Below are 15,288 nucleotides of genomic sequence, written 5' to 3'. Positions count from 1 at the left end.
ACATTTACACCCCAGGCCTTGCCCTGAGTGTCCTGCTGTTGGAAACCTTTACAATAGTTTGGAACTCAACAGAAGCTCCTTCCAAAAAGAACTCTTGCTAATACCAACCTCAAGGCCATGGCCTGCTGCAGAGTCTGGAGAGCTACCTGCTCAGGGTTGTAATTTGTCCTTTGAGTTTCAGATTTCTGACATAACTCATTTTTATTATGGTGAAATATGAAGTTGTTTAACATTCATTTTTAGTCATACTCATAATAACATATTAATAAATTGTATACATCTTTAAAAGTTCTCAGGACTCATTTTCAAGAGATAGTCTTAATTTGATTCATAAATGTAATAATGTTCTTTAAAGGGTGCATCTACGTTAGATTTTAGAGAAAGAATACTATAGCCTATGACGACAGGTAAACTTTGAAAAGCTTTGGCTTAGCTTCTAAGTGATTTTAGTTTGGCTGTTTATAGTGCTTCCAGAGTGCTCCTGTGATATCCCAAGTTTGGCATCCAAACACAACTTCATTAGATGTTCATAATTTAAAAGTCCAAGATGAATACTTTTTATTAAGTTAATAAACTTGCAAAAACAAAAAAATTTAACTCCTGTTTTAACTTAAAATTTTGACATTATCTTATATAAGAATTTATCATTAACTGCTATTTTACTTGTCACAGGTCGATTAAAATTTTTGTAAAATATGGTTATTACTGCTCAGTCTTTACAAGAATTATTTCAATAAGCAAATATTTTAATTTTCAAAATTCAGTTGACCTATGTCTAAGCTGCTTTCACTTAAATAATTGATAGCTAAGATGGCAGTGATATCAACATTTAAATAGCTACTACCATGAAAATATACATAGTTCCTATTCAGAACTTCATGTGATATTCCATACTAACCCTATATCCTCTGTAGTTCTATAATAGGAATCTTCCCATCCAAAAACATGACGAAAATTTTAATAACGATTCAATTCTGGGTATCTAACATTGGTTGCAACAACTATACAGTATCAATTGCATATATAGTAAAGGAGGAAAAAAAGCTGAATCGTGCTTGACTCATTTTGAGATACGTATCTAGTGTTTGACCATTTTTTTTTTTTTTAAATATGGAACGCTTCACGAATTTGCGTGTCATCCTTGCGCAGGGGCCATGCTAATCTTCTCTGTATCGTTCCAATTTTAGTATATGTGCTGCCGAAGCGAGCACTTGACCATTTTTTGACCCAGAATAAACTGTAAAAACATTGATTTGAATAAAATAAAAAAGCTAAATAAAAATAGTTTTCCATTATATATAAAATTATTATTAAAATATCCATTTCATTTAGTGGGGAAAAAACATTTAAGGTGGAAAAAACGTTAAATATTTCCTGACCCAGTGTGAAAGTAAGGACTCTAAACTTACAAACCATGAGTTTTATTTTATTTATTATTTTTATTTTATGAGTATGCATGTATTACCTGCATGTAGGTAACTGCACCCGTGTAGTACAATGCCCACGTAGGTCAGAAGAGGCTGTCGGATCCCCTGGGACTGGAGTTATGGACAGCTGTTAGCTGCCATGTGGGTGCTGGGATTTGAACCCAGGTCTTCTGTAAGAACAACCAGTGTTCTTAACTGCTGAGCCATCTCTCCAGCCCCTAAACCACGAGTTTTAAAAAGCATAACCATAAAACAAAAAAACCTTATATTATCCTAACCACTGACACATTCTTCAGCAAAATTTTAAAAAGCAGAGTTATATTCTACAGTATTTGATATTTACTCTAGCTTTTTGACAGAAAGAGGGTTTTTTGTTTTGTTTTTTAATGCAATTCAATCTCACCTGAAAACAAAGTTTAAGCACTGAGAAGTAAGTATTCTCCTAAATGATAGGTGAGGCAAAATAAGTGACTAGTCTCAATGCTATACTTTCCGACTATACTTAGGATTTCATCCAGCCAAAACAAACCTTAAGCAGTTCAGAATTCTTCTTTAATGCCCATGGAATGCCTCTGCCCAGTCTGACTGCCATATATGGGAAACATGAATCAGTAACCATGAAGCACTCTCGGGAACAATGGAGAAACAGAAGATACAGCTGAGTTTTGACTTAATAACAACTTCAGCTTACCAACTGTCAGAGTTTATCTGGATAAATTATGTCCCTGTATTCGGAATTTATTTCTAGATCTTAACACAGCATGTATATTCAGTTCTTTAAAGTGACGTCAACTTAATATGCATACATCAACTTGAAAACTATAATAAAAGACTATTCAAGAATAGTCTCTATTTCATTACCACACTTGATCTCTTTAAAAAGAGACAACTTTTACTTCCTGATAGAGAATTGTATAAAACAGAAACTTGGAAATGTTTCAAACAGATTGTCAAAGGTATCTGCTTGATTATCATCTTACAAAGACAAAAAATTTCGCATTTTCAAACGTCTTAAAAAATGCCAGTCTATTTTTATAAACATCAAAAGCCCAAAATTTTAAAAGCTTTTGAAGAAAAGTCAAACCCTTTGCATTCTGAATATTTGAAATTTATTCACACAATATGCCAAATTCAAACTTAAAGTGAGGTATATTTTCTTTTCAAACATCAGATACCTAGAAATCACCAAGAATAATTTCAAGTTAAATTCACAGATTTGTTTTTGCTTTAACTTGTCATATAACACATTTCCATGACCTTTCAGATAATAGTATTCAATACAAAATAACTGCATATGGTAATTATCTGTATAAGAGTTGTAACAACAGAAAATTATAACATCTTTGTGAATTATTTTTAAGACATGAAGTCATCATTATGACATCATGTAAGTACTGGAAATCACTTATGCATCAATAATTATAAAAGGAGAGTACCAGAAAAACTATAATGGTCATATGGCAGTGCTTAAACAATTTAAAGTGTTATCTTTAAAAAAAAATCTGAGCTGCAAAGATTGGAATCAAAATTTTGCTTTTTGATGACATGGGCTTCAACCCACAGAAAACATGAAGAAATAACTTTTTTGGCCAGGATCTTTTTAGTCTGAGAAGCAAAAAATATGCACACCATTAAAAGTACTAATTTTGAAAATTATGCAGCTAAAGATTAGATCACCCTGTCCAGCAAGTTCCAAAATTTTCACACATTTCAAACATTAAGGCAACATTTTTCCAACTTAATAGTATTTTATAAAAATATATGTCACTTCAAAACATTATATACATAGTGACAATAAATTTAGCTAGTTGTAGTCTTTAATACATTAATAAAGTGTCATGTATTACAAAGAAATCATAACAGGTACTTGCATGTATGTGCAAGTGAAGTTACAGTTTTTAAAGTACAGGTTTTAATACTGAGCGCAGCGAACGTCCTTCTTTAGTGAGTTCTCGAGTCACACACATACATGGCAGTGGGATTGCTTCCTCCCGTTTTTCTACAACATTGTAACTGCACTTCTTCAAGTGGTCAGCCATGCTTAGGATGTCAGCGAATTTCCATTCGTCAACAGAACAAAAGGCAGTACTGAATCTCCATACCTAGAAGAAAATTCTACTTCAGATTTAAACAATTCAAAGCACAGAAAATCAAATGCACTTTTGCTCTGTTCTGACTGTATATTTCTTTTCTGCTGTTAGAGAAACACCCAATATAAAATTTCAAATACCTGCAAATTTAAAAGTAATAAATCCCTTGTCACATGTGCTTGTCATAATAGTCATAAAATAACTCACTCCTATAATTATTTTAATAACCAAAAAGAAAAAAATGTTAAAATTCAACATTAAAAGTCACATCAAACCTGACTGAACAATTTTTAAAAAATGTTCACTTGATGAATTCATAGCCACTTCCTAAAATAATGTATACTGCACACTACCCAAATGGCTGTAACTATAATCTGGAGATATTGATGATACAAGAGTTATTTTATTCTCTTTTCCTCCCCAAGGCTTTTCTCCCATTCCTATTACTCCATAGGAAGTATACTAAAAATACCACAGAATACTGGGTGGCTTATCCTTCCACTATGGACCAGCAGTAACACTATTTAACAATATTAATATATACATATATACACACACACACTATATATATATATAAAGAGAGAGAGAGAGAGAGAGAGAGAGAGAGAGAGAGAGAGTCTTCAAAATGTTACTGAAAACTGTATCTGAAGAGTTTATAGAGCCAGTCATGATGGCTCACACTTGTACTCCCAAACTCAGAAGGTTGAGGCAGGAGGATCACCATGAGTTCAAAGCCAGCCTGAGCTATAAAGCAAGACCCTGTCTCAAAAAACTAAAACTCTATGTTTGGCAGTACTATTGTAAAATCTTATTATTCTAGCAATGACTACTGTGGTCTGCTCTCATTTTTACAACTGAAAATATAGCACTACCTGAACATAAGTAACAAACATGAATGCAAAGTAGGGAAGAACTACATAAAAAGCATGTCTGAATCAGTAGAGGCCTAGGTAACCTGGCAAAGTTCACCAACAGGCAAATATCTAATTAGAAAACGTTGAAGATAATCATCCTGTGGTACCCACTAGGGGATGGATTCTAGGACCGCCATAGACAACAAAATCTGTGTCTGCATATAATCTATGCATTTCCTCCCATAAATGTTAAATTGTCTTTAGGTTACTTGTAATATCTAATGCAATGTAAATGCTATCCTGTTAAAACTATACTGCTTTGGCCTGCCTGGGAAATTTAGTGAGGCCCTACATTAAAATAAAAAGGAAAAAGAGAACCAAGGATCAGCTAAGTACTAGAGTATTTTCACAGCACATGGGAGGCCCTAGGTCAAACCCTAGTACCACAATAAATAATTTTAAATAAATAAATAAATTATATATATTTGGAACAGGAGAGATGGTTCAGTGGTTAAAAGCACTTGCTGCTCTTGCAGAGGACTTGAGTTTGGTTCCTAGCACCCACATGGCAGCTCACAATCATCTCTAACTCCAGTTCCAGGGGATCCAATGCCTTCTTCTGACCTCCATGAACACTGCATGCATGCATTTGGTGCATATACATGCATGCATACAAAATTCCCATACACAAATACATTTTAAAATATTACTGTTTCTTCTGTAACGGGGCAACAGTAGATTCAATAAGTTAGTGAAAGTAAAGTACTAAGGCCTACTATCTAGTTCATTTCAGATGTTTAAGTGTGGATATTTAAAGAGGCTTTAAGACAAGAACCAAAACATCAGAACAGTAAGTCAACGTGGCTAGAGGATAAGCTGACAGGAGGAAACTGAAGAGGTAAGTAAGGTTGAGATTATGGGAAGTCTAAATGTTTTATTAAGAGTCAGCCTCTATTCCTGAGGCAATGGACAAATAACTAAAGTATAAGCCCTACAGTGACTGCAAGAAATGCATTTAAGAATGTCATTCTAGTGCTCATATAAAGAATATATGCTAGAGGAACCCAACTTGAAGTAGAAACTGTGGAAGCTGTGGAAGTGATCCAGAAGAACCAAAAGTGAGACCAAAAAGGGAAAATGGCAGTGAAATGGAGGCAAACCTGAGAGGTCTGAAAAAGGAAGGACTGGCTAGGATTACCTAGGTGGAAATACAGTGGGTGGAGCAGCCAATCCTAGCTCCTAAATCCCTAGTTTCGGCAGCTTAGGCCACGAAGAAGCCCACTTCCTGAGATTAAGTAAGTAGAGGAACAGAGAAGGCAGAACATGCTGAGTCTGAGGAAGCTGTGGGATAATTAAATAGAGGTGCTCAGGAGACAGACACTTGCATACTGTGGTCTAGGCATCACAAAGAAAATGGGAGCTTACTGATGTAGAACTGGCATAACTGATGGCAATTTAATTTCCAAGACTAGATCTCTGCAGGAATTAGTTTACACTCCCAGAAAACATTTCATTCTATATGTAAATGTCAATGACTAAGGGCAAAAACAGACCATACACAGTATCTTATTCCAAAAGGCAAAGACACACCCACTTTTCTGGAAAATGAAAATACACAGAGCTCATAAAACTTTCAGCTTTGGGGGAGCAGTAAATCACAGAATAATTTGTGTGTTCATTCAATGGTCAAAGCCTTGAGAGAACAGAAAAGCAGATGCAGTTTTCAAGATCCGGAGCAATGAGTAGATGAAACCTGAGAGAGCCAAGAATAAGATTCTGAAATGGGAATGCTAGATGACCAGATAGTTTCCACTTCATAAGACAGTTTTGTATTATGTGTTCTAAAATGAAAAGTACCTTTAATCACAGATTATTTGTAATGCTTTGGAGAGATGGATGCCTCAAATTGAAGAGGCCAAGCAAATAGGAATATCACAGGAAGAAAATAGTGGAGGCAGGATTTATGTCTGCCTAACTTTCTAGCCCAGTTTTCTATATGTATCCTTAAGTCCCTACCCATAGTATCAGTTATCCACCTTATTCAAATCACTTCACCCTTACCTATGCATTTAAATTTTCTATCACCAAGTTTGTTGGTCACTTACTAAGATGACTGTAGTAGCAGTTATAATTTTTTCTCATCCTTACAAAGATACTACTAAGAATGGAGATAAATGGAGCTAAGAAGAAAACCTGGGTTCGTCAAATGTCTTACAGTGGAAATATTTCAGCCACAATCAGAAGATGGTAGGCCACATGGACACAAACAAAGGAAGTTAGCAGAGAAGAACTGGAGTAGAGAAGCACATCTGGGGAAACAAATACTAAAACAGAACCTAGCTCTAGGGAATCTATGGCATACCTGTGACTCTGACAAACAACTCTAAAGATGTTAGTCCTTCACTGATTACCACTTTAAAATGCACAATCATATTGACTAAGTACATTTTAGATGGTCACTTTATCAAAAACTTAATAGCTGTATTAATATTAAGTGCCATGCTAAAAGAGGTTAATAAGATTAAACTAACCTTTTCCTTTATCTGCCATGATGAATGTCCTTCTGGATATTTTTTTTTCTCCCACTGCAATATGACCATTCCACGAGACTGAAGCAGACTGCCACACACATCCCTCATTAGCCTGGATACACATGAAAGCTGGCACAAACTGAAGCCATCAAGAAAGCCTGCAATATGCTGCAGCACCTCAAAAGGAAGACTACTCAGATGGTCACTATGTAATCCCAACACACAGTTTCTAGCAGGCTCTTCCAATACTGTAGATACACAGGGCTGAACTCCAAATGACCTCAAATGGCGGTCATGTATAACCTTTGCTCCTTGTGTTGATGGACAAAATCTACGTTGAGAATAGGTGCAACCATAGTAAGCTAAAGGACACCTCTGTTCCATCCATCCATTGAGTCCAGCATGAATGTCACCATGCACGTTCTTAAAATGCGAAGAAAATTCTTTTCTTCTAAATAACTGTCCACACACAAAGGTAAACATTGAACGCTGCTTAGGCTGGTACCTAGCAACACATTCCAAAACTAGATCTAGCCCAAGTGTCTGAAAAGGGCTTGGATTTGAAAGCTGTGGATTGGCATGATCACAAGCTGAAGCTGAAGCTATTTCCCCGACCATTGTATTTGTAGCTAATATTGCAGACGGAAGTGAAAAAGTCTGTGTCCCAAAGTCAATGTGATATATATCAACCATACGGCTATCTGATATACCCCTCCCACCCGGAGAATCTCCTAGACAAAACAGTAATGCTGCTGTAATCAGATCTATCCCTTGGAGGCCCATGGGATCTTCAGCAACTTCCAAATCTGATGTATCTACAGCTTTATCCTCCTTTGGTTTAGACCAACATGAATCAGAAAGAAACTTGAATGAAGGAGCATGACTGAAGGATAAGACATCCACGTTCCTCAAGTCCCCTAGGTCTACTTTTTTCAAATACAATTCTCCTTCATCTTCTCCATCTGGTATGAGGATATGCTGAACTGTGCCATTAGGCAAAGCATTAGAAGGAATTACTTCCCTAAGCTGTGCTGCTACTAAAAGTGAACTGGAAGGTTCTGAAGTACCATCTGCTGCCACACATTCTCCATTTGTTAAATTACTTTGTATGGAATCACCATGAAAACTTGGATCCTGGTCTTTGACCTGTGTACGTATATTTTCCAAAGGAAAGCCATTACAAAGAGCAGAGGTGCTGTAAGAACTTGTATTCAAGACACATAGTAAATCACTTGAACCGTTTTGTTCAGACTGAGCATCCTGACTTGTGCCATTGAGGTCAACACCACCCACTGCCCCTATTTCACCCCCATATAGGTGGTCCTGGTCTTTTAAGCTTCTACCCTGTAAGATTTCTCTGGTATTCTGCTCCTCATCCATTGCATTTGTGGTAGCATGAGGATTCGTATTTAACATGCCAATGTCTCTTGTGGCAGTATTCAGGATATCCAAAGCAGCAGCCAAACTTCTGGTTGTTTCTATAGTAGCTTGATAAAGTGCACCATAAGATTCTTCATCAACAGATACCAGTCCATTAGTACATGGTATTTCTTGAACACTTGATTTCACTGATATTTGTTCTCTAGATTCAGATACCTTGTCAGTTGCTTTTGACATCATGGTGGCTACTTTAAGAGATTCTAAAAGCATTCTTTGGTCTTGAAGGGCCAAGGCCATATCTAATTGTGCCACTTCATCAACATCTCTGCTTAGATTTTCATATGACTTACGGTCTGCATAACTAACTGGCCATCGATTCCATTCCATAGTACAGCACACCACACTTGCAGGACACATTTCTAGATGTTCAGAAACTTTATTTCGTGCCATGGTAAATGGACATCCAAAGTCACTATTTAAGCAAGGCACTCGCTCAAAGGGACATAAAAGTCGATGCTCATCAGCTTTACAAGAATGGAAAACTGCTCCACAGACCAATGGACAACCAATCAAGTCACAGGAAATCCCAGGCTCTGGTCTGACCATGCATCTTCTACTGACACAGTTCACACAGTGGGAGTGCTGCAGCTCCTCTTCCATAATGGCCTGTCCAGCTCTAGTTTTTGGAATAGAAAAGGTAAGAAATTAGACCAAAAATGGTTGATTTTTCAAAACTGTACAATAATATAAATCAAATATAAGTAACAACTTTAAAATATAGTTTTACAGTTACATAGTAGATAACAATACACCTAAAAGGCATATTATGCTTTCAAAGTACAATTCAAAATACAGTACTGTATATTAACTAAGTCAAGGTTAATAAAAGTTAATGCGTGTTTCAACTTCTAGGCTTCATAGAATACCATAGTTTTCATCTTTTTAATTTCAATTAAGCTCACTTTGATGTGTCATTGCAAAGCCCTCATCATAGTCCTGAGAATACTCTGAATTTCATTTAATATACTTAAAACTTTATTAGATTGTTTTCCTCCTCTAAACATATGAATTCATTTAAGTATTATTTAGCCCCCACACTCAAGCCTCTAATTCCTACTGTTACTACCTCACATTAAAACTGCTCTATGGAGCTCCTCATAAATCTGAAGTGCTCTTTCTTTTTCCTCCAGCTTCTGTCACCTTTGCCTGAATCATGAGGATTCCTAGTCCCTCTGTCTGGACTGTTAACCATTCCTTCCCTTCATATTCTCACAATTCTCCCATTTTCCTCCTACCTCTCTAGTTTTTCTTTTCTTAAATATTTTCTTTCTTCAAGATTTCATACAATTTCTTATTCATACTTCGATTCTTCCTGGGTGTTCTCTGCTTTCTATATTTCAATTGCCATTAATAGGCTGGAAGCTCATCTATCTATACATCCTACCTAGAAACACTCTTTAAACTCAAGACCTCTACAACTATGTATTTCTGCTTATACATGGCAGAGGTGATTCAACTCAGAATTTCTCAAACAAAATAACATCGAAATATTTAATTTTCTAAATAAGAAGCAGACTTTTAGTCTCTTTTCTTCAGGTACTACATATGGCTGCCAGCTCTTCCACATACCTTTCAATAAATTCTATCTTGGCTGCAGATGGCTAATTGCTCCCTAAATTGTTAATAGCTCCTCCTCTAGTTGAAGCTTGACATGCCTCAAACTGGAATAATAAAAACTGCAATGTTATTAATAAAGCTCTTCTTCATTAGGTAGAAAAGTCCTAAGTTGATATAGTGATGTTCAATGATGCCATGGACAAAAGGCACATTCAACACCAAAACTATTTTTTAAATTGTGCTTAAAAACAACAAAAAAAGTAAAATACTTAAATTTTTCCTCATAAATTGAATCTCTAAACTAGTTATGCTACAAGAACCCTGACAAAGCAAATGATAGATTAGCAATGGCAAATATTTATAAATGAAGCAAAGAAAAATGTAAATAAAGAATAAGACAAACTTTACTAAGGGATTAGACTGTGAAAGCAGTTGTAGGATTCTTATTTTGCAACAACTACAGTGAGTTTATCTCACATGCTAAAGGTTATAACTTGACTAGTACTAAGAGAGAACCCCAAAAAGACAAGCAGTTTCAACAGTGACCACTGCTTTCGGAACTCTGTGTTACTGCGGACACCATCACAGAACCATAGTAGGCAGAACACATCTTAAAAAGATCACTTAGTTCAAAAGTGTTTAAAATAGTAACCACTACAATTCTGACTTAAATGCAAAAACTAACAACTTTCAAAGTAGAAGTAGAAGGCTCTCAAGCTTCGATCTAAGTAGCCTCTTCCACATTATTTTCCTCTGAATAAGAAGGTTCAAAAAAAAAAAAAATTCATCCAGAACAACAAGTCCATAGTCACTGAAGTAGACTTAGGTGAAAAAAGGACTGCCAATTGCATACATGTTTTACCCCTCTTAATATGTATCAAATGTCAATCTCCTACAAAAACCCAGATGAAAATGAGGTCAGTGACTTGTGTAGTCATTTACACAGCTAAGTGACAAAGGTGGGACTTAAATGTCTAAGGTGAATAGCAATCATGTTTACTTATAGAAGTTTAAGAAAATATGGGACTGGAGAGATGACTCAGCCACTAAGAACACTGGCTCTCTTGCAGAGAACCTATGTTCAATTTGCAGCACCCACATGGTAGCTAACAACTGTCTATTAACTCCAGTTCCAGGGGAATCCAACGCCCCAAGAATTGCATGACACAAGTGTGCTTACAAACATGCAGGCAATACACTCATACACATAAAGTAATACATAAAACATAAAAATAAGTAAATAAAGCAGCTCTTTAGTAACTGGTGATTCACTTTTAAGTTGTTATTTGAGGAATGGAGATTACACAATTTTACTTGTAGTTTATTCCAACACTTAATCACCCTTGTGATCAAGAAAATCTTTTTGTTCTTTATTAAAGCTCATATATATTTTTAAATATGAACATATGAAATCACATGAATCTAACAATTCTCAATATAAATGCAAAAAGTAGGACTCTAGTTCAAATTCATTTTACTGTTAAATATACTAAGAAACAGGAAAATGTAATAATAGTCTTTCTGGGGAGAGACCTCAGCTTTAAAATGTAAACCTCTCCCACATTCATCCTCTTTCTAATCAAAATCACTATAAAATTTTAAAAGCCTTCATAAGGTATTTCACAATTGCTCAAAAATCCCATGAAACAGGTTTTAAATTGTCGATCTGTGATTTATCAGCAGGCAGTAGAAAACAAAACTGTGGCTTCAAACTCAAGATGAGCTTAAGTAAACTCAATTTTTCTAACATGCCAAAACAATTTCTATTAATTTACACTTAAAGAATTACTGGAAAAGCTTTCATTAGACTAAAAATTATCTGTAAGTGATGAAATATTTTACAATAGCTTCAATTTTCTCTAATAGAAGTTATTGCCAATTCATACTCTGTGGCTGACTAGTAAACCTTAAAAACAGTTTTAAAACGTGGCATTTTCCCATACAATGAAATGAGATCTGATCATTTAAGGCACAGAGACAGTACCTCAAATATTTCTCCAAATTGACAAATATATAAGGAAATAAGAATCAGAGAGATGGCTCAGGGGTTAAGAGCATTGACTGCTCTTGCGGAGGACCTGGGTTCGATTGTCACCACCTACATGGAGGCTAACAACCATTAATAACTCCAATTCCAGGGGATCCAATGCCCTCTCTGTCCTCGGTGGGCCCTGTACAACACGGTGCACTTAATGCAAGTGCAAGCAATACACTCATACACATAAAATAAAAATAATACTTTAAAGTATTTTTTTAAACCCTGAATATTGAGGTACCAGGGTACAAAGTAATAAAATCTGTTCAAAATACGAAGTGGCATCAGCCTAGCCTATTGCTTAGTATTACATTTAACATGGTATTAGAAGAAACAGAATTCTACTTAAAACAATGACATGATCCAATGTAAGGTTGATGTGGAACTAGATAGACTTGCTCAATTAATTAACCATTATTACAAGGAAGTTCATTGTTGAAATCTCAAATTTAGCTATCAGTTGTAAGTCAGATACATGCATTTAGTTTTAAAGATAATGTATCTGTACCTTAGTCATTCTATCTGTTTTTAATAGCCGGAGTATATGTCCAGATATATGTAGCTCAGTGTAGAGGGTTTGCCTAGCAGGTACAAGGAGTTAGTTCCAGTCTCCACCACAATAAAAACAAAACAAAACAAAAAATATTTTTAAAAAATACCTAAAAAATAAAGGGTGATGGTGGTTTTGATGTCTAGACAAAACTTGAAAATTGTCACTAAATTGCCAACTCACACACCCCCAGGCCAATGATGTTCTAGTGTCATTCTGCTGCTGTGATAAAAACACTCTGACCAAAATCAATAGAGGGGAGGAAAAGGTTCATTTCAGCTTACACCTAAAAGTCACAGTCCAGGGGTTGGGGATTTAGCTCAGTGGTAGAGCGCTTGCTTAGCAAGCTCAAGGCCCTGGGTTCGGTCCTCAGCTTCATGGGGAAAAAAAGAAAAGAAAAAAAACAGTCATAGTCCATCACTGAGGAAGTCAGGGCAGAAATTCAAGCAGAAACCATAAAGGAACACTGTTTACTGGGCTGCTCAGTGGCATATGGTCAGATACCTTTCTTATATAGCCTAGGACCACCTACCTAGGAAGATTCTGCCCACAATAGGCTGGGCCCCTCCTGTATCAATTAATAATCATGACAAGCCCAGAGATAAGGCCACATATCTGATCTAGAAAAGCCAATCTTATCCAGGAAATTCCTCAATTGAGGCTTTTCCTCTCAGATGACTCTTGGCTGTGCCAAGCTAACAACTGAGGCTAACCAAGACAAAAGGTAAGTGAGTTATACTATTTTATTAAATTTTGGTTCTGACTCTACAAGGAAAACTAGTTACATGGAATTTAAGTTTTTTATTTTTCCAAATGTGATATAATCAAACATACACCTGTTGTTTAATTAGTCAGTTTATTTTAAAGTGAAAGTTCTAACTACTTGCAATTTTCTCCACTAAATAAACAAGTGCAATTATCATAGACTCAGATCAGAAATTAGAATCATGTTAGTAAACATTTCATACTCAGATAAGAACCTCTTTGAATTGACACATAAGCACAGGTCCACCCAAATGGCAGAACTCAGTCTAAAATGGCAGGAGGAACAGGCTTGATGGAACTGTTCTATTCTGAAAGCAATCTAGAACTCTGCAAAGCTTGGTCAGTTATGTTGTGTTTCCAACAGTATATAAACATATAGTTCCCCCCAAATGGGTGCACTTTGCTTTATACAACAGCCACATTTATATACAGAGTTTTATATATAATTACTTTTAAATGTAGTTATTTAAATCGATAAAGCTTATTAAATTCAGTTACATGAGGAATTACTGTGCCTAGTGCTAAAATTACCCATTATTTAAAAAGAAAAATACCACGGAATGCTTACAGAAGTTTAAAAGACACTTTTTAATTTTTTTAAAAAATGGGTTTTAATTAAGGTATACTTACTTTTATTGAATGCCTTCATAGCTATCACTGTGTACAATATTAATATAAAATTTAATATTTATATAGCCTTTTTAACTCAAGGTTTTAACATTCAAGTGTTGTATAAATACAGTGTCATTCTCCAATAGAAGGCCCAGCAGTTACTAATTCCTTTTATCAAAATAGCAGCAGTGTTAGGAACTTATTTAAAAGATAATCCCACAGTCACATTTCAGAAACGTGTTATATCAAATAGTAAACACACTATTTTGAGTGACCTTAAAGTACCTCTTCAACTATACACAAAATATTAGCAATTAGCAACCGCAATTGCTATTATTTTATGCAGTACTGCTTTTTGCTATTATTTTATGCAGTACTGCTTTTTATTAAATTACTTTGTATTTTAAGAACAAAAATGTTAAAAACCCTAAATCCTATTAGACATATAGAAAACAGAATGAAATTAAACATTTAGTATACTTGGGATACAAAAGGAAATTTCAGTTTCTTATCACGAATTCGTAAAACGCCAATTTCTAGAATCACATACACAAAAGCTTCTGTTACTATATTAATGTGCCAGGCACAAACTGGCAATTAAGGAGCTTAACAAACACCATGCTGTCACCAGCTAAACTTCTACAGCGAGAAACAGTGACTAAGCGTAAAGAAGAGTGATTCGACGAAAACTGCACATGAAACCTATGCCTCGGAAACACCCTACAGGCGTACTTGATGCTCAAGGGTCAACATGGGGTCGCTCCGGAAAACCGTAGTATGTGCAAGTGCAAAACACTTTACTCCACCTGACTATCACTGAAATTTAGCAAACAAAAAAGTTTGCAAGTTTGGGGTTTTGTATTAAAACTGCACTCTTCACTGAGACCAGAATGCCCATAAATAACTTCATCTTGGACCACAGTCAACAAAATAATCATGGAAGGAAAGGTCAATTTCTTCCCAAGCATCTCTTCTCTGGGATAAAGGCTCCCAAAGAAAAATAAGAAGGCGAGCGGAGGCCCACGGGAAACACGGGCGGTCACGGTCAAGTGCAGTCGCGAATGACTTTGAACCCGCCATGCCTAGGCTCTCCTACTCCCCAGAGCAGAACCCGCAGCCTCCCCGGCTGGGAAAAACCACCAAGTTTCCCTTTAACGCGGGCGAGGCTGAGCCTCTCACTTCCATGAATGGAAAAGTTCCCAACTTCGCTCATCCCGTGGAGGCACTTGGGGATGCCTCGCAGTCTTTCCTTAACCCGTTGGTCCCCAAAGAACCCAAGTTCCGAGAAGCCCGAGGAGCGCGCGGCTCCGGGGCCCTGGGGTGCGGGGAACGCGCTCAGCCGCTCCACTGAACCGCTCGGGGGTCGGGGCGCGGCGAGCCAAGCGTCTTCGGGCCGGGCAGGCAGGCGGCGGGCTGAGGACGTCTCC

At 36.4% G+C, this 15,288-nt stretch overlaps 1 protein-coding gene and 1 non-coding gene across 3 annotated transcripts in view; both read right to left on the bottom strand.

Moving 5' to 3' along the window:
* Positions 1 to 1,104: 1,104 nt before the first annotated feature.
* On the bottom strand, positions 1,105 to 1,211 carry LOC115070998. Its single transcript, XR_003850101.1, has one exon. It is a non-coding gene; the product is annotated as a U6 spliceosomal RNA (small nuclear RNA).
* A 361-nt stretch (positions 1,212 to 1,572) lies between these two features.
* The window catches only part of Fbxo30 (F-box protein 30), a 14,488-nt gene continuing 772 nt past the window's right edge, over positions 1,573 to 15,288 (bottom strand). For both annotated transcript variants that reach the window (XM_008836705.3, XM_029565179.1), the window contains exons 2-3: positions 6,903 to 8,958; positions 1,573 to 3,529 (exon numbers count right to left, since the gene is read on the bottom strand). In XM_008836705.3, coding sequence (XP_008834927.1) covers positions 3,326 to 3,529; positions 6,903 to 8,942 — 2,244 coding nt within the window. In that variant the 5' untranslated portion in view covers positions 8,943 to 8,958 and the 3' untranslated portion in view covers positions 1,573 to 3,325. The remainder of the gene's footprint in view (positions 3,530 to 6,902; positions 8,959 to 15,288) is intronic.

The sequence above is a fragment of the Nannospalax galili genome, unplaced genomic scaffold, assembly GCF_000622305.1.
Source record: "Nannospalax galili isolate Female #2095 unplaced genomic scaffold, S.galili_v1.0 scaffold377, whole genome shotgun sequence".
Taxonomy (NCBI): Eukaryota; Metazoa; Chordata; class Mammalia; order Rodentia; family Spalacidae; genus Nannospalax; species Nannospalax galili.
The sequence above is the reverse complement of the archived record's forward strand: the minus strand, read 5'-3'. Positions and strand labels throughout refer to the sequence as shown.